We start from the raw sequence: 18,895 nt of genomic DNA, 5'->3' as shown, positions 1-18,895 counted from the left end.
GGTTCATCTCACTAGGGAGTGCCAGACAGTGGGCGCAGGCCAGTGGGTGCGCGCACCGTGCGCGAGCTGAAGCAGGGCGAGGCATTGCCTCACCTGGGAAGCGCAAGGGGTCAGGGAGTTCCCTTTCCGAGTCAAAGAAAGGGGTGACGGACGCACCTGGAAAATCGGGTCATTCCCACCCGAATATTGCGCTTTTCAGACCGGCTTAAAAAACGGCGCACCACGAGACTATATCCCACACCTGGCTTGGAGGGTCCTACGCCCACGGAATCTCGCTGATTGCTAGCACAGCAGTCCGAGATCAAACTGCAAGGCGGCAGCGAGGCTGGGGGAGGGGCGCCCGCCATTGCCCAGGCTTGCTTAGGTAAACAAAGCAGCCAGGAAGCTCGAACTGGGTGGAGCCCACCACAGCTCAAGGAGGCCTGCCTGCCTCTGTAGGCTCCACCTCTGGGGGCAGGGCACAGACAAACAAAAAGACAGCAGTAACCTCTGCAGACTTAAATGTCCCTGTCTGACAGCTTTGAAGAGAGCAGTGGTTCTCCCAGGACACAGCTGGAGATCTAAGAACGGGCAGACTGCCTCCTCAAGTGGGTCCCTGACCCCTGACCCCCGAGCAGCCTAACTGCGAGGCACCCCCTAGCAGGGGCACACTGACACCTCACACGGCAGGGTATTCCAACAGACCTGCAGCTGAGGGTCCTGTCTGTTAGAAGGAAAACTAACAAACAGAAAGGACACCCACACCGAAAACCCATCTGTACATCACCATCATCAAAGACCAAAAGTAGATAAAACCACAAAGATGGGGAAAAAACAGAACAGAAAAACAGGAAACTCTAAAATGCAGAGCGCCTCTCCTCCTCCAAAGGAACGCAGTTCCTCACCAGCAACGGAACAAAGCTGGATGGAGAATGATTTTGACGAGCTGAGAGAAGAAGGCTTCAGACTATCAAATTACTCTGAGCTACGGGAGGACATTCAAACCAAAGGCAAAGAAGTTGAAAACTTTGAAAAAAATTTAGAAGAATGTATAACTAGAATAACCAATACATAGAAGTGCTTAAAGGAGCTGATGGAGCTGAAAACCAAGGCTCGAGAACTACGTGAAGAATGCAGAAGCCTCAGGAGCCGATGCGATCAACTGGAAGAAAGGGTATCAGCAATGGAAGATGAAATGAATGAAATGAAGCGAGAAGGGAAGTCTAGAGAAAAAAGAATAAAAAGAAATGAGCAAAGCCTCCAAGAAATATGGGACTATGTGAAAAGACCAAATCTACGTCTGGTGTACCTGAAAGTGATGCGGAGAATGAAACCAAGTTGGAAAACACTCTGCAGGATATTATCCAGGAGAACTTCCCCAATCTAGCGAGGCAGGCCAACGTTCAGATTCAGGAAATACAGAGAACGCCACAAAGATACTCCTCGAGAAGAGCAACTCCAAGACACATAATTGTCAGATTCACCAAAGTTGAAATGAAGGAAAAAATGTTAAGGGCAGCCAGACAGAAAGGTCGGGTTACCCTCAAAGGGAAGCCCATCAGACTAACAGCGGATCTCTCGGTAGAAACCCTACAAGCCAGAAGAGAGTGGGGGCCAATATTCAACATTCTTAAAGAAAAGAATTTTCAACCCAGAATTTCATATCCAGCCAAACTAAGCTTCATAAGTGAAGGAGAAATAAAATACTTTATAGACAAGCAAATGCTGACCGATTTTGTCACCACCAGGCCTGCCCTAAAAGAGCTCCTGAAGGAAGCGCTAAACATGGAAAGGAACAACCGGTACCAGCCGCTGCAAAATCATGCCAAAATGTAAAGACCATCAAGACTAGGAAGAAACTGCATCAACTAACGAGCAAAATCACCAGCTAACATCATAATGACAGGATCAAATTCACACATAACAATATTAACTTTAAATGTAAATGGACTAAATTCTCCAATTAAAAGACACAGACTGGCAAGTTGGATAAAGAGTCAAGACCCATCAGTGTGCTGTATTCAGGAAACCCATCTCACGTGCAGAGACACACATAGGCTCAAAATAAAAGGGTGGAGGAAGATCTACCAAGCAAATGGAAAACAAAAAAAGGCAGGGGTTGCAATCCTAGTCTCTGATAAAACAGACTTTAAACCAACAAAGATCAAAAGAGACAAAGAAGGCCATTACATAATGGTAAAGGGATCAATTCAACAAGAGGAGCTAACTATCCTAAATATTTATGCACCCAATACAGGAGCACCCAGATTCATAAAGCAAGTCCTGAGTGACCTACAAAGAGACTTAGACTCCCACACAATAATAATGGGAGACTTTAACACCCCACTGTCAACATTAGACAGATCAACGAGACAGAAAGTCAACAAGGATACCCAGGAATTGAACTCAGCTCTGCACCAAGCGGACCTAATAGACATCTACGGAACTCTCCACCCCAAATCAACAGAATATACATTTTTTTCAGCACCACACCACACCTATTCCAAAATTGACCACATAGTTGGAAGTAAAGCTCTCCTCAGCAAATGTAAAAGAACAGAAATTATAACAAACTATCTCTCAGACCACAGTGCAATCAAACTAGAACTCAGGATTAAGAATCTCACTCAAAGCCGTTCAACTACATGGAAACTGAACAACCTGCTCCTGAATGACTACTGGGTACATAACGAAATGAAGGCAGAAATAAAGATGTTCTTTGAAACCAATGAGAACAAAGACACAACATACCAGAATCTCTGGGACGCATTCAAAGCAGTGTGTAGAGGGAAATTTATAGCACTAAATGTCCACAAGAGAAAGCAGGAAAGATCCAAAATTGACACCCTAACATCACAATTAAAAGAACTAGAAAAGCAAGAGCAAACACATTCAAAAGCTAGCAGAAGGCAAGAAATAACTAAAATCAGAGCAGAACTGAAGGAAATAGAGACACAAAAAACCCTTCAAAAAATCAATGAATCCAGGAGCTGGTTTTTTGAAAGGATCAACAAAATTGATAGACCGCTAGCGAGACTAATAAAGAAAAAAAGAGAGAAGAATCAAATAGACGCAATAAAAAATGATAAAGGGGATATCACCACCGATCCCACAGAAATACAAACTACCATCAGAGAATACTACAAACACCTCTACGCAAATAAACTAGAAAATCTAGAAGAAATGGATAAATTCCTCGACACATACACTCTCCCAAGACTAAGCCAGGAAGAAGTTGAATCTCTGAATAGACCAATAACAGGAGCTGAAATTGTGGCAATAATCAATAGTTTACCAACCAAAAAGAGTCCAGGGCCAGATGGATTCACAGCCGAATTCTACCAGAGGTACAAGGAGGAACTGGTACCATTCCTTCTGAAACTATTCCAATCAATAGAAAAAGAGGGAATCCTCCCTAACTCATTTTATGAGGCCAGCATCATTCTGATACCAAAGCCTGGCAGAGACACAAGCAAAAAAGAGAATTTTAGACCAATATCCTTGATGAACATTGATGCAAAAATCCTCAATAAAATACTGGCAAACCGAATCCAGCAGCACATCAAAAAGCTTATCCACCATGATCAAGTGGGCTTCATCCCTGGGATGCAAGGCTGGTTCAACATACGCAAATCAATAAATGTAATCCAGCATATAAACAGAGCCAAAGACAAAAACCACATCATTATCTCAATAGATGCAGAAAAAGCCTTTGACAAAATTCAACAACCCTTCATGCTAAAAACTCTCAATAAATTAGGTATTGATGGGACATATTTCAAAATAATAAGAGCTATCTATGACAAACCCACAGCCAATATCATACTGAATGGGCAAAAACTGGAAGCATTCCCTTTGAAAACTGGCACAAGACAGGGATGCCCTCTCTCACCACTCCTATTCAACATAGTGTTGGAAGTTCTGGCCAGGGCAATCAGGCAGGAGAAGGAAATAAAGGGTATTCAATTAGGAAAAGAGGAAGTCAAATTGTCCCTGTTTGCAGACGACATGATTGTTTATCTAGAAAACCCCATCGTCTCAGCCCAAAATCTCCTTAAGCTGATAAGCAACTTCAACAAAGTCTCAGGATACAAAATCAATGTACAAAAATCACAAGCATTCTTATACACCAACAACAGACAAACAGAGAGCCAAATCATGAGTGAACTCCCATTCACAATTGCTTCAAAGAGAATAAAATACCTAGGAATCCAACTTACAAGGGATGTGAAGCACCTCTTCAAGGAGAACTACAAACCACTGCTCAAGGAAATAAAAGAGGATACAAACAAATGGAAGAACATTCCATGCTCATGGGTAGGAAGAATCAATATTGTGAAAATGGCCATACTGCCCAAGGTAATTTACAGATTCAATGCCATCCCCATCAAGCTACCAATGACTTTCTTCACAGAATTGGAAAAAACTACTTTAAAGTTCATATGGAACCAAAAGAGAGCCCGCATCGCCAAGTCAATCCTAAGCCAAAAGAACAAAGCTGGAGGCATCACACTACCTGACTTCAAACTATACTACAAGGCTACAGTAACCAAAACAGCATGGTACTGGTACCAAAACAGAAATATAGATCAATGGAACAGAACAGAGCCCTCAGAAATAACGCCGCTTACCTACAACTATCTGATCTTTGACAAACCTGAGAAAAACAAGCAATGGGGAAAGGATTCCCTATTTAATAAATGGTGCTGGGAAAACTGGCTAGCCATATGTAGAAAGCTGAAACTGGATCCCTTCCTTACACCTTATACAAAAATCAATTCCAGATGGATTAAAGATTTAAACGTTAGACCTAAAACCATAAAAACCCTAGAAGAAAACCTAGGCATTACCATTCAGGACGTAGGCGTGGGCAAGGACTTCATGTCCAAAACACCAAAATCAATGGCAACAAAAGCCAAAATTGACAAATGGGATCTAATTAAACTAAAGAGCTTCTGCACAGCAAAAGAAACTACCATCAGAGTGAATAGGCAACCTACAACATGGGAGAAAATTTTCGCAACCTACTCATCTGACAAAGGGCTAATATCCAGAATCTACAGTGAACTCAAACAAATTTACAAGAAAAAAACAAACAACCCCATCAAAAAGTGGGCAAAGGACATGAACAGACACTTCTCAAAAGAAGACATTTATGCAGCCAAAAAACACATGAAAAAATGCTCATCATCACTGGCCATCAGAGAAATGCAAATCAAAACCACTATGAGATATCATCTCACACCAGTTAGAATGGCAATCATTCAAAAGTCAGGAAACAACAGGTGCTGGAGAGGATGTGGAGAAATAGGAACACTTTTACACTGTTGGTGGGACTGTAAACTAGTTCAACACTTGTGGAAGTCAGTGTGGCGATTCCTCAGGGATCTAGAACTAGAAATACCATTTGACCCAGCCATCCCATTACTGGGTATATACCCAAAGGACTCTAAATCATGCTGCTATAAAGACACATGCACACGTATGTTTATTGCGGCATTATTCACAATAGCAAAGACTTGGAACCAACCCAGATGTCCAACAATGATAGACTGGATTAAGAAAATGTGGCACGTATACACCATGGAATACTATGCAGCCATAAAAAATGATGAGTTCATATCCTTTGTAGGGACATGGATGAAATTGGAAACCATCATTCTCAGTAAACTATCACAAGAACAAAAAACCAAACACCGCATATTCTCACTCATAGGTGGGAATTGAACAATGAGATCACATGGACACAGGAAGGGGAATATCATACTCTGGGGACTGTGGTGGGGAGGGGGAAGGGATAGCATTGGGAGATATACCTAATGCTAGATGACGAGTTAGTGGGTGCAGTGCACCAGCATGGCACATGTATACATATGTAACTAACCTGCACAATGTGCACATGTACCCTAAAACTTAAAGTATAATTAAAAAAAAAAACAAACAGAGGACATATTTTAATTCTACCAAGAAACATGATATAATATACAGAGGACTGGTCTTTCCCCAAATTTTGTTTTTTGTTTTCATTTTATAGAGTGAGCACCAAGATATGAACTAGCAGATTTTCTTTTTAAATATATGAATTTGCTCATTTATGTTGTATCATTTTTCTTTAAAGTTTTTTTGGCACACGGACTATTGAAAATTCACAGTGTACAAAAGTTGAGGAAGACTTTAATCTTGCTACCAAGGTAAAATGTTCTTTTGTGAAGTTGATTTTCTCAGTTGCAATATATTTCTGTATAGTATTTCTTAGCAGTGGTGTATGTATCATTATTTCATGTTGGTAATATGAAGTTGGTCAGATAAAAACATTTTATAGAAATATGAGTAGTTGATTTAAACAGTTATTTGTTTTTTTACTTTAGTAAATAACAAATGATTGGTAAATACTTTGAGGGTGTGAGGGCCAAAAAATGGAATGGGCTGGAGAATACATAGTGACAGGAACATTATACTAGAAAAAACTTTTCCACAATAGAGAATATATAAAATCTGGTAAAGATTTATTTGGATAAGTAAACTTACTGTGACTTTTAAAATTATTCTTTTGTAACTTAAAACAAAATTCATGCTTAAATTTGTCTTGATGGACCCAGTTTCTTATTATAGTAATCAAGGAATCTCTCTGATACTGTTCAGTTCCGAAACTGTGCCACATAGCATATAGGGTTTTTTTTTTGCATGTATTATTTTGATATCATGTAGTTTTCAAGAGAGAGTTTTCTCTCAGTTTCTCTTCTTGGTTCTTTAATTACACCAAAATAATATTAGAAATTGTGAAAATTTATTTGGGCATGGTGGTGCATGCCTGTAGTTCCAGCTACCAGGGAGGCTGATGCAGGAGGATTGCTTGAGCCCAAGAGTTTGAGACCAGTGTGGGCACATAGTGAGACCTTATCTCTAATTTTAAAAATAATTGTAGAAATTTAGAAATGTAAATTCTGTTTCTCAGAATCTGTATTATTAAGGCATGCCAGTGTGTTTTCTAAGTTTTTCATTAAAAGTATGCTTTAAGTTCTTCATCTAAATGAAGAATGCAGATTTTACCCCAAGTAAACAACCAGTTCTGGAAGCAGAGACTCTGAATAAGCATATAGTAAGATTTTAATTTCAGAATTTTTAAATTGCAGTTTTTAAATATATTGTTCAAAGATCTTTGATCACATTTGAAAATCTTAAATTACGGAAGATTTTGTATTTAGTTATTTAAATAGTCATTTTGGAGCTCTTGCATCACTATGAGATACTGCAGGTTAGAAAACATACGTGTGTGCATCCTAGTGTACCCAGAATACAGTCTTGCCTATAAAAAGGATTTTAAGAGGTTTTCAATGTGAATAAATAAGCTGACAAATGAATTTTTATATAATGGAATATTACAAGTGAGATAATATGCATGATATATCTTATAATTAAATATAATGCATTTCAAAAATATGGCTTAAATTTATATTTTCTTTTAATATTTAGAATGCATAAATTCATGTGAAAATATGTCTCAAATAAGAAGACAATCAGAGATATGTAGTAAATAGGAAAGAAGATTACACTATATTTTCTAGTATCCTCCAAGTGGAGTTTAGATTAAAATAATTTTAATCTCAACTCATGTTCTTTTTTTTTTTTTTGAGACAGAGTCTCTCTGTCATGCAGGCTGGAGTGCAGTGGTGTGATCTCGGCTCACTGCATCCTCTGCCTTCTGGGTTCAAGCAATTCTCCTGCCTCAGCCTCCTGTGTAGCTGGGACTACAGGCGCATGCCACAATGCACAGTTAATTTTTGTAATTTTAGTAGAGACAGGGTTTCACCATGTTGGCCAGGTTGATCTCTATCTCTTGACCTCATGATCCGCCCGCCTTGGCCTCCCAAAGTGCTGGGATTACAGCTTGAGTCACCACGCCCATCCAAAACTCATGTTCTATTAAACATATCTTTTCAAGGAATACATTACTCTAAAATTCTGATTACCAGTACTTTCTTCAGGTGAAAAGTTTATGGAACATTCGATTTTAAATTTTTTCTCTCTCTGTAGTAAGAATGTTCCCGCTTTTAGGTATTGGCTGAAGACCATGTTTAACTAATTGAATGTCTTATTATATAATAATAAAATTAAAATCTTTATTACCCAGGTATTAACAAATAACTAATTGTAGTGTAAATACTGATCAGCATTATAGGAATATATTATGAACAAAAGTCTGTACTTTATGTGTTTCATCATATGTCTTATAGTTGTTGTTTTTCATTTTATTTCATGACTGAAGCTCATACTTGATTCACTGGTCACCTCTCTTGTTTGTTTCTCCCTCCTCTTTCACCTTTTTAAAAATGATTTGCCCCAGACTTTTTTCTCACAGAATACATTTCTTCAGTGTCTGCTTTTTAGAGCATTGCTGTCTCAATTGTCAGCATATTTATTTACAGGTTTCTATTTAGTGGCTATGTATGATTTTCATTAATCAATCATTGCCATCTCCATGATTTATTCTTTTTTTCTCTGTTTCTTGGAAGAAGCAGAATTTATACAATTATTTATACTTAGCTTTTTGCCGTTCAGAATAGAAACAACCTATACTATTTCAATGCAAACCCAGTTAAATAAGGTACTATTAAAGACTAAACTTTCATATTTTTCCACACAAGAGGTAATTAATACAACTGTAAATTAGGAAGAGATATTGCAAAATATAACATGTAATTTAACTTTTTAAATTTTAATTATTTCTACAATACTATAAACTACATAAGAGTAAATTTTTGTTCTAGGTTATTTTAGCTAAAAAAAAAAAATCTAAGGGCCAGGTGTGGTGGCTCATGCCTGTAATCCCAGGACTTTGGGAGGCCAAGGCCGGCAGATCACGAGGTCAGGAGATCGAGACCATCCTGTCTAACAAGGTGAAACCCCGTCTCTACTAAAAACACAAAAAAGTAGCCGGGCGTGGTGGCGGGCACCTGTAGTCCCAGCTACTCGGGAGGCTGAGGCAGGAGAATGGTGTGAACCTGGGAGGTGGAGCTTGCAGTGAGCCCAGATCATGCCACTGCACTCCAGCCTGGGTGACAGAGCGAGACTCCATCTCAAAAAACAAACAAGCAAACCAAGAAATTATTTTCTGACATTTATCAGAACATACTTTATAATCATGTATCAAGTAGATAACAGCTGCATAGTGCAATTCTGCTAATTTGCAGGATTAATTTTGAAGCCAGTGTAGAATAGTGCAAAAGAAAATAAGGCTTAGAAGGCACTAGGAATCTATTTAGTTCCAAAGTTGTTTGTCTAAAAACTAAATAATTTGTCTGCATTGATTTATGGACAATTATATGATTCTGTGTATATCTAGATGTACAAAAGCTCTAACTGGATTCAGGGAGAAAGAGTTTAAACTGTAGTCTTAGTCTTGCTCAACTTGGAACTTGAAAAGATAATGCCTGGGACTTCAAAATATCAGTATTGGTATATTTTGATTATCCAGTATAGATCTGAAGGAACATTTCTGGAGTTGGATAAACATGAGAAATAGGACACCTGTAAAACTATAATAACAACAATTTGGTTGAGTAGTATTTTAATAAGTAGACATTCTTTTCACAAATAGAACTCTTTGAGTTTCTTTGTGGCAGCCATGTTTGCAGCCACATAGGTATCAAATAATAATGATGTATTCCAAGGTCACAACAGTGGATGTGGAAGAGATAGCAAAGGCCTCACCAGTTAGGTAGAAGCAGCAGCTGCATAGTGGTAACAGCAATGAGTGGATGTCAAAAGATAAGTCTGTATTTGGTTCTGACACTTACTAGCTATGGGAACTTGGAAAAAATCAATTAACTTAACCAAATGCAACTAACTTGGTTTATAAAAATAGCGCTCATATCTACCTCTTAGTTGCATGTGATGAAATAATGTTTTAACAAATGTGAAAACATTTTTTAAACTGGAAAGTCTGTATACAAATGTAAGACAAAATGTTCAAAGTGGCATTTATGTGAAAGCAGTATTGTTAGCACAAGAATGGGGAGTAAGAACAGGCATGTGGATTTCTAATTTTGGGTAAGGGGATGGTAACTTTCAGCAGGCTACTACTGCAGATTTTCCAAAAAATATAGCAGTTTGGAAAGCTAGACTTTCCTGATGAGATTTTCAATGTTTTGACCTGGAGTAATTCCTTTCTGAGTACCAACTGTGTGCTAGGCAGTGAGTCTCCGAATATCCAAGATGAAAAATTATGCTGCAGTAGTAGGAAGAGAATAACAAATGAAAAACACTTATAAATTACTGTAACTTTTTCTTTAAAACAAAACAGAGAATGTTCCTTAAGAGAAAATTGAAGAACTTTATAATTAGCATGCATATGGGAGTGGCAGTGGAATTCAATGTCAGAGTAGATCTTTCTGCAACTGCCATTTAATCTCCTGTCTCAAAGATGAGGAGTAAGCCATATGAAAGTCTAGGAGGAAGACATTCTGAACAGAGAGGGCAGTGGACCATATTTGTTCATCATTTTGTTCTTAACAACCTAGAATGACTAGGATGCAGAAAGTGGGGTAACCACCAATGTCATCGTCATCCTCATTATTCTAAGGTGAAGAAAAGTCTGCAAATATGTGTCTGTCACATGTTACATGTTTCACGAACACTTGTTTTTATTTTTCTCTTTATATGAAGGCTTGCTCTACTTTTCTGAAGTTATGCCTTAAGAATGAATTGCATACTTTATCTAATGATTGTTTGCTTTCATTTAAAAATAACATAAATATAAATTTTCCTTATGAATCTTTCCTTTCAAGCAGTTCTGTATCAGCAAAAAAGATGTAAAATTATTTTCATTATTTTAAGCCCTTGTTTTCCTAAATGAAACAGCTTTTAACAGAGTTCTGTTCCTACTTCGCACGACATACTCTGAAAATTCTCTTCATGCCATGCATAGTTTTTAACCAAAAAAATCAATAATTATGCATATGTCAAATGTTGAATCATTTGTATTTTGTTTGTATGTCCTATTGTTTTTGGTGAGGACTACAGTGTAAGGCAGATACTTTGAAGTAAATTCCTTTTAAAATATGCATGAGTGAATTTTTTGGCGAATATAATTTATTTTCCTTGCTCAGTAACCTAGTCAATAGCCACATGAAAGTAAAAGATAAGCGTGATCTACAGAGCATATTTGAGGTTTTCTCTTGAAATGTTTTTGTTTTCAATATGTGAACAGCCTTAAATCTAATTGCCTTTAAAGTTAAAAAATGTGTTTTAAAAAAGATTTTTAATAAAAAATGTGATGCTTGTCATTATTATTTTTAAATTGAAATTATTTATTGAGGCAGGCTGTGGTGGCTCACACCTGTAATCCCAGTATTTTCGGAGGGCGAGGTGGGCAGATCACTTGAAGTCAGGAGTTTGAGACCAGCCTAGCCAACATGGTGAAACCCTGTCTCTATTAAAAATACAAAAATTTAGCCAGGTGTGGTAGCTCATGCCTGTAGTCCCAGCTACTCGGGACACTGAGGCAGGATAATTACTTGGTCTTTGGAGCCGGAGGTTGCAATGAGCCAAGATCATGCCACTGGGCAACGCTGCGAGGCTTCATCTCAGAAAAACAAAATAAAAAAATAGTAAAAAAAGAAATTATTTATTAATATTATCTTTAACAGATTATCTCTGTGAGTGATACACAGAATTATGAGTGTTTACCTGAGGCTACATATCAAAAAGAAATAAAGACAACAAATGGCAAAATAGAAGGTAAGAACCATTTTTTATTTAAAACATCTTTTGTCCAAATGTTTGTCTCAAAGCATGAGGACTGATATACTCTGACACCCAGAGAAAATTATTTTTTAAATGCATAACATGGAAGAACAAAGGCAGTGAAAGTTATGTGTCTTCTCAGGTGTTGGCAACAGATTATATTGAGAGTGCCAAAAAAGAGCTGAATTATTAGTTTAAATTCAACATACTCTAAGACCTGAGGAAAGGAGTAAAACAGGGAATGAAGACTGAGGAAGACAGAGAGTACAGGGAGTACATGAGGGAACAAGAAGCAGGTTTACATAATGGAGAATGGTAAAATAAAAGAACTCTTCAGAGAAAGATAGAGCATGGTTAGAAAGCTGGGAAGAATATAAAGTGACCTTCCATTACCAAAATTTGGCAGAGAATTACAGCAAACATGTTGTCAGTCTTGTCTTTCTCACCGGTGGGAAGGCATTAGGGATGGAAGCACCTGACCATGGAGAGTTGTGTTTTATCTGCAGTATGTGAATATAAGCATATTTGCACAGCCATGCGTGTATATAATTTGTTATATACACTCAGTATAGACGAGAAGTTTTCACACTTTAGAAAATCAGCTGAATACCTTGTTAACAATGCACGCTGTGACTCAGCAGACTTGGGATTCTGGCATTTTTAATAAATTCTCAAGTGATGCTGTTGCTGGTGGTCCTTGCACCTCACTCTTAAGTAGCAAGGGAACAGCCTTTCCTTTGGAAAAATCTGGAAGAAGGGCAGTTGGATAGAAGTTCAAGACATAACAGGGTCAAGAGAAAGCATTATATTGCTTTTATTTCTGAGTATGTTTCTGACCAGAGGGGAAAAAAGAGGTAAAGAAATAGTAATTACAGATGTCAGATACTACCCTAATCAAAGAGAAAGAAAGTGTTGGGAAAATTGATTTTAAAAGATGTTGAATGGGAAGAATCAAGACCACAGATGTAGACATTATTTTGGCTAAGGAAGAGGGATTGTGAGGCATGAAACACAGCAAGAAAGAAGATAGCCAGCCAACTTTGGAGTTTCTGAAAAGGAAATTTGAGTGAATTCACTTCAGATGCATTTACAATATTTGCACTCCAGAAGATTAGATTGTGGGTACTCCAGAGACTACCGGAAGCAGGAGGATTACTAGAATTGGAGTAAACCATGGTGACTCATTAGTTTTCTCTATTACTATCAGGCATAAATGTTTATATTTTGTTGATATTAGCTATTCAAATGAGAGATATTTGAATCTAAGAGCATTAGCTTTATTTTTAATGAAGCAAATTGTTTTGGTAAAATTGTTGTTCTATAAAAATCTATTAGACACTTACCATAATAAACAAAGCCAACTAATTTTTAGAAACAAAAAATTACAGAATTTATTACTTGAATTCTAAAATTGTTTTTTAAAATAAATATTGTCCTGATTTAAAAATATAAAATGTTATTTATATGTGATAAGTATGTTGCCATAAATTTTCAAATAAACATATCAATATTGAAAGCTCATTATACAATATTTTTTAATGAGTTTTATAGTATTTTTTGCATGAGTGAATCAAGAAAATTTCTGAGGATAAACTAGAGGATACAGCAATGTAGGCATATGATTACACTGCAAGGATATGGGAAACAATGAATATTTTATTTAGTATTATCCATTAAGTAAATATCCAAGCTGATCAATTTGTAACATGTTCAGTGATGAGGTGTCAGTTCTGCATTCAGCTGAACTCTCATCATAATGGTGTACCATCTCAATTGTAGGACAAATTAAAGAACATGATTAATATAATAATATAAATTATTCCAGTGTATTTCATTGAATATATGGTGTAGGATTCTATATTCAGCTTTGACATTTATTTTTTCCGGGTCATAATTTGCTCCTCTGATCAAAGATCATTTCTCTTTTCATCACTCAGCATATACATATTAATATCAACACATTTTGCATGCACAACACATTCTGACTTTTGAAGTCTTAAGTGCATGTTTGATGAAGCCTAGATTCCTAGTTTCTTCAGTGTATTTCTGTCATGTGAGTGTCCTAAAGAAACATACCGAAAGAAAACCCCCTAAACCTAAAGGAATCATTCTCAAAGCTGAGAAAAAGGACTTAGTTAGATACTATCACTGGATTCATTTGTGGCTGGTTTTGTCATATTTACTTATGACTGATAATAAATCTCTTTTGCTTTTTAGAGTCTCCTGAAAAGCCTTCTCACTTTGAGGTATTGAGCGTTATAATTTTACCTTGAATTATTTATTAACTATGTATTTTGTGAAGTACACATTCGTTATTAATCATTTTTCTTCCAAACCCATTTAGCCTGCCATTGAAATGCAAAACTCTGTTCCAAATAAAGGCTTAGAATGGAAGAATAAACAAACATTGAGAGCAGGTAAATTTTACAGTTCAACTATATTAAAATGAATATTTCAATAGTTGACATATTAATAGTCTCATCTCCCCAATGTTTATTTTTCAAATATTATGGAAATATTTGAGTTAATAATGTCAATAGTGGTATCCACATTTGAAAAACTGATTACTTACAAGAACACGAATTTTAATTAGTTTTTTTAAAAAGTAGCTTTAATTTCAGGTGTTTCTGCTTTCATGTCCTCATACTGTAATGTTTTGTATTGGGAATGTCTGTATGACTTAAAGATTCAAGAAGGTGTATTTTTAAACTCTAATATTTTTTTCTGTTCAAAAATTGATTCAAATTCTACCCTTTACTGCAGGGAAAGCTTCAATTTTGACATGCCAATTGTGTTTTAACATTGGTTACCTCATGGGACTGTAGTCATTTGAAGCATCCTAAGGAAATCTGTTGTTCTGATTAGCTTACTTTCTGTGTGTGTGTGTGTGTGTGTGTGTGTGTGTGTGTGTGTGTATGTGGTGTGCACGTTTGTGCCTGTGTGCATGTATATGTGTGTTTGTGTGTGGTACCCTTAATTTTTAAAAACTGGGAGAAGTAAGTCCCAGCTACTCGGGAGGCTGAGGCAGGAGAACAGCGTGAACCCTGGAGGCGGAGCTTGCAGTGAGCCGAGATGGCGCCACTGCACTCCAGCCTAGGGGACAGAGCGAGACTCCGTCTCAAAAACAAACAAACAGAAATAATGATAATAATAATAAGTGGGAGAAGTAATCATTTCTTTATGATCATTTTGGTAAAACTGTGATTCTGAAGCATTTGGCTTTGTGTCTTTTCATTGTTTAGAGGTAAACAATTGTCTAAACTGGTTTTTTATATTATTCCTATGCATGCTTAAACATTATACAACATATGTGCACGGTCATAGATAATATGTAGAATTTGTTTTCAACTTCTAATATGTAAATAATTGTACATTGTGTAATTTTCTGTAACATTCTTTGTTTGATCAGCATTATATTGTTAGATCCATCCATAATGTGTAGAATTAACTCTGATTTTGTTTATATTAGGTTCCTTATAGAATTCCATTATATAACTGCACCACAACTAATTAAAGTTTGTTTATGCAAAAAACAAATATATGAAAATAAAAACGAGATATCAGTCTTCATTTAAGTTGGTTTTTACCTACTGATTTTTGATATATTAGAAACTGAAACTAAAATATTTCAAGTATCACTATGTACAATCATCTACTTTAATAAAAGTGAAAACTGTGACCTATGGACCATTAAAGCTATGCTGTTGTAACACATTATTTCCCTGAAACAGTGCAGTATAGACTTCATAGTACATATGAACTTCATGGTACATATATGCCACATTTTCTTAATCCAGTCTATCATTGATGGACATTTGGGTTGGTTCCAAGCCTTTGCTATTGTAAATAGTGCCACAATAAACATATGTGTGCATGTGTCTTTATAGTAGCATGATTTATAATCCTTTGGGTATATATCCAGTAATGGGATCGCTGGATCAAATGGTATTTCTAGTTCTAGATCCTTGAAGAATTGCCACACTGTCTTCCACAATGGTTGAACGAGTTTACACTCCCACCAGCAGTGTGAAAGTGTTCCTATTTCTCCACAGCCTCTCCAGCACCTGTTGTTTCCTGACTTTTTAATGATCGCCATTCTAACTGGTGTGAGATGGTATCTCATTGTGGTTTTGATTTGCATTTCTCTGATGGCCAGTGATGATGAGCATTTTTTTCACGTGTCTGTTGGCTGCATAAATGTCTTCTTTTCAGAAGTGTCTGTTCATATCTTTCACCCACTTTTTGATGGGGTTGTTTGATTTTTTTTAAAAACTTGTTTAAGTTCTTGTACATTCTGGATTTAGCCCTTTGTCAGATGGATAGATTGCAGAAATTTTCTCCCATTCTGTAGGTTGCCTGTTCATTTTGTTCACTCTGATGGTAGTTTCTTTTGCTGTGCTGAAGCTCTTTAGTTTAATTAGGTCCCATTTGTCAATTTTAGCTTTTGTTGCCATTGCTTTTGATGTTTTAGTTCTGAAGTATTTGCCCATGCCTATGTCCTGAATGGTATTGCCTAGGATTTTTTCTAGGCTTTTTATGGTTTTAGGTCTAACATTTAAGTCTTTAATCCATCTTGAGTTAATTTTTGTATAAGGTGTAAGGAAGTGGTCAACTTTCAGTTTTCTGCATATGGCCAGCCAGTTTTCCCAACATCATTTATTAAATAGGGAATTCTTTTCACATTGCTTTTTTTCCAGTTTTGTCAAAGATCAGAGGGTAATTTTCACATTTCAATGAATTTGTCCATTTTGTCTAAGTTGTCATGTTTATTCACATAAATTTTATAATATTACCTTGTATTTTTAACTATCCGTAGAATCTAAAATAATGTCACATTAACTCATTTCCAAAGTTAGTAATTGTAGCTTTCTCTTTTCAAGAGCTAGTTTGGCTAGATAGACTTTTGCTTTTATTGATCCTCTCAAAGTGTTTGGTATTTTTCAACTCTTCTATCATTTTTGTGTTTTATTAGTTCCATCTCTGATGTTTTAGTTCTCTTTGCCTAGTATTTAAAAAATCTATAGTTGGGAGCTTATCAACAACATAAATTGAATTCTCACAATTTTGGAAGCTGCACAGTTCAAGATCAAGGTATCATCAGATTTGATGTCTGAAGAGGTACCACTTCATGATTCATTGATGCATTCTTTTTCCCTGTGCCCTCACATGGCAGAAAGGGTAAAGAGGCTCTCTGGGGTTATTTCTGTCAGAGCATTAATCCATTTATGAAGGGTTGGCCCTCATGACTTAATTACATCCAAAAACTCCTACCTCCTAATAACATCACCTCTGTGATTTGATTTTGGCATATGAAAATTGCAAGGACAAAGACATTCAAACCAATACAAATATTTATCCTTTCCTCTGCTTCCATTGAATTTACTTTCTTATTTTTTTTTTTTTTTAGTTTCTTCAGGTAAAAGTCGAAGTTATTTACTTGAGAGTCTTCTAATGTAGACATTCAATGCTGAAAAGTTTTATTTAAGTGCTGTTGTAGATGCATTTTACAATATCTAATGTGTTTTCATTTGAAGTTAGTTCAAAATACTTTCTAATTTTTCTTTTTACTATTTTTGGAACCAACCCAGGGTTATTTGGATGTTATGTTACTTAATTTCCAATAGTTGAGTTGTTTCAGGTACATTTTTATTATTGATTTTTAATTTGATTGCTTTTGGGTCAGGTAACATGTTTTGTATGACTTAAATCCTTCTTAATCCTTTTACTAAGATATAATCTAGAATATAGTCCTTGAGTACTTCTGAAGAATGGTGTTAAGTCTACCATATTCTTGCTGATTTTCTGCCTCCTTATTCTACCACTTGAGCAAGGGGTTTAGAAATTTTAGACTATACTTAGGCATTTGTCCATTTCTTTTGCAGTTCTGTCTATTTTTGTATCATGTATTTTGAAGCATTTATGTTATTATCTACATAAATATTTAGGACTGTTATGTTTTCTTGATTCAGTGAACCCTTTGTCACTATAAAATCACCTTGTTTATTGCTGATAATGTTTTTGCTATGAAATGTACTTTGGTATTAATACAACCACTCTTCCTCAGCCTTCTTTTGTCAAGTGTTAGTGTGGTATACCTTGTTTCATCTTTAACCAATTTTTGTCTTTATATTTAAAGTTTATTTCTTATAGGTGTTATACAGGTAGATCTCACTTTTATATCCATTCTGACAATCTGCCTTTGAGCAGAGGTTTTTAGACCAGTTTAATTTATAATGTAATTATTGATGTGATAAAAGTTGTCTGTCAGCATGCTGTTTGATTTCTATTAGTCCCAGATCTTCTTTGCTTTGTTTTGTTCTTTTACTGCTTCCTTCAGACTAGTTTAGTAATTTTTATGATTTAGTTTTATATGTGTATATATATATATATAGGTATAATGTTTTTTAGTTATTGATCTGGTTGTATATTTCTTCATGATTTAGTCATATCTTTTTGTGGTATAAGTTTATTTGGCTATTAGGTATAATTCTTTGCTTTGCTGTCTTAGTGGTTGTTTTAGGATTTATAGTGTATGGATTTACCTCATCACAACTCACCTTCAAGTAATATTATATCATATCATAGATGGTATAAGAAATTCCAATCATATATTTTCATTTCTTCACTTCCAGCCAGATACCAGCCTGGATCTGTGGGATTGTAGCATTTGTTAAGTTTAGAATATATTTAGCCAATTTTTCCTCAGATGTTTTTTCTGTCTCTCCTTCTACATCTTTGTGGACATACATATTACCTGCTGGGAGTTTGCTCATAGTTCTCTAGTGTCTCAAATTTGTGAATCTTTTCTTTCATGATGGCAAATCAATCTATGCTCATATCTACTCAGTGTAGCTTTCATCTGAAGCATTGTAACTTGTATCTCTAGAAGTGCAATTTAGTTTTTAAAAGTATCTTCTATTGCTTTACTTATCTTCTTGATTTTTATTGTAGAATAGAGTTGAGTTACTTATAAACAGCTTGATCCTTTTCATTTTTGCTTTTTATGAGCTGACTCCCCACACCTGAGGCAAGGCCTTTCAGACTATTCATTTTCCTGTGAAGTCTGAGTCTTCCCAGGCAAATCTATAAAAATAGACACTCTTCTTGGCACTATGTGAGCACCAGGTGTGATTTTCTCTAATTTTATAAGTTCCGTTCTGACCTGGCTTGG

At 36.1% G+C, this 18,895-nt stretch overlaps 1 protein-coding gene across 1 annotated transcript in view; it reads left to right on the top strand.

The window, feature by feature from the left end:
- Positions 1-18,895, top strand: part of LOC129394985 (ankyrin repeat domain-containing protein 30B-like) — a 49,367-nt gene that overhangs the window by 23,836 nt on the left and 6,636 nt on the right. Inside the window, 4 exon segments of the mRNA XM_055105357.1 lie at positions 6,098-6,170; positions 11,628-11,718; positions 13,942-13,970; positions 14,069-14,141. Of these exon segments, the coding sequence (XP_054961332.1) occupies positions 6,098-6,170; positions 11,628-11,718; positions 13,942-13,970; positions 14,069-14,141 (266 nt within the window).

The sequence above is a fragment of the Pan paniscus genome, chromosome 22 (assembly GCF_029289425.2).
Source record: "Pan paniscus chromosome 22, NHGRI_mPanPan1-v2.0_pri, whole genome shotgun sequence".
Classification (NCBI taxonomy): Eukaryota; Metazoa; Chordata; class Mammalia; order Primates; family Hominidae; genus Pan; species Pan paniscus.
This window is presented reverse-complemented; position numbering and strand designations above follow the sequence as displayed.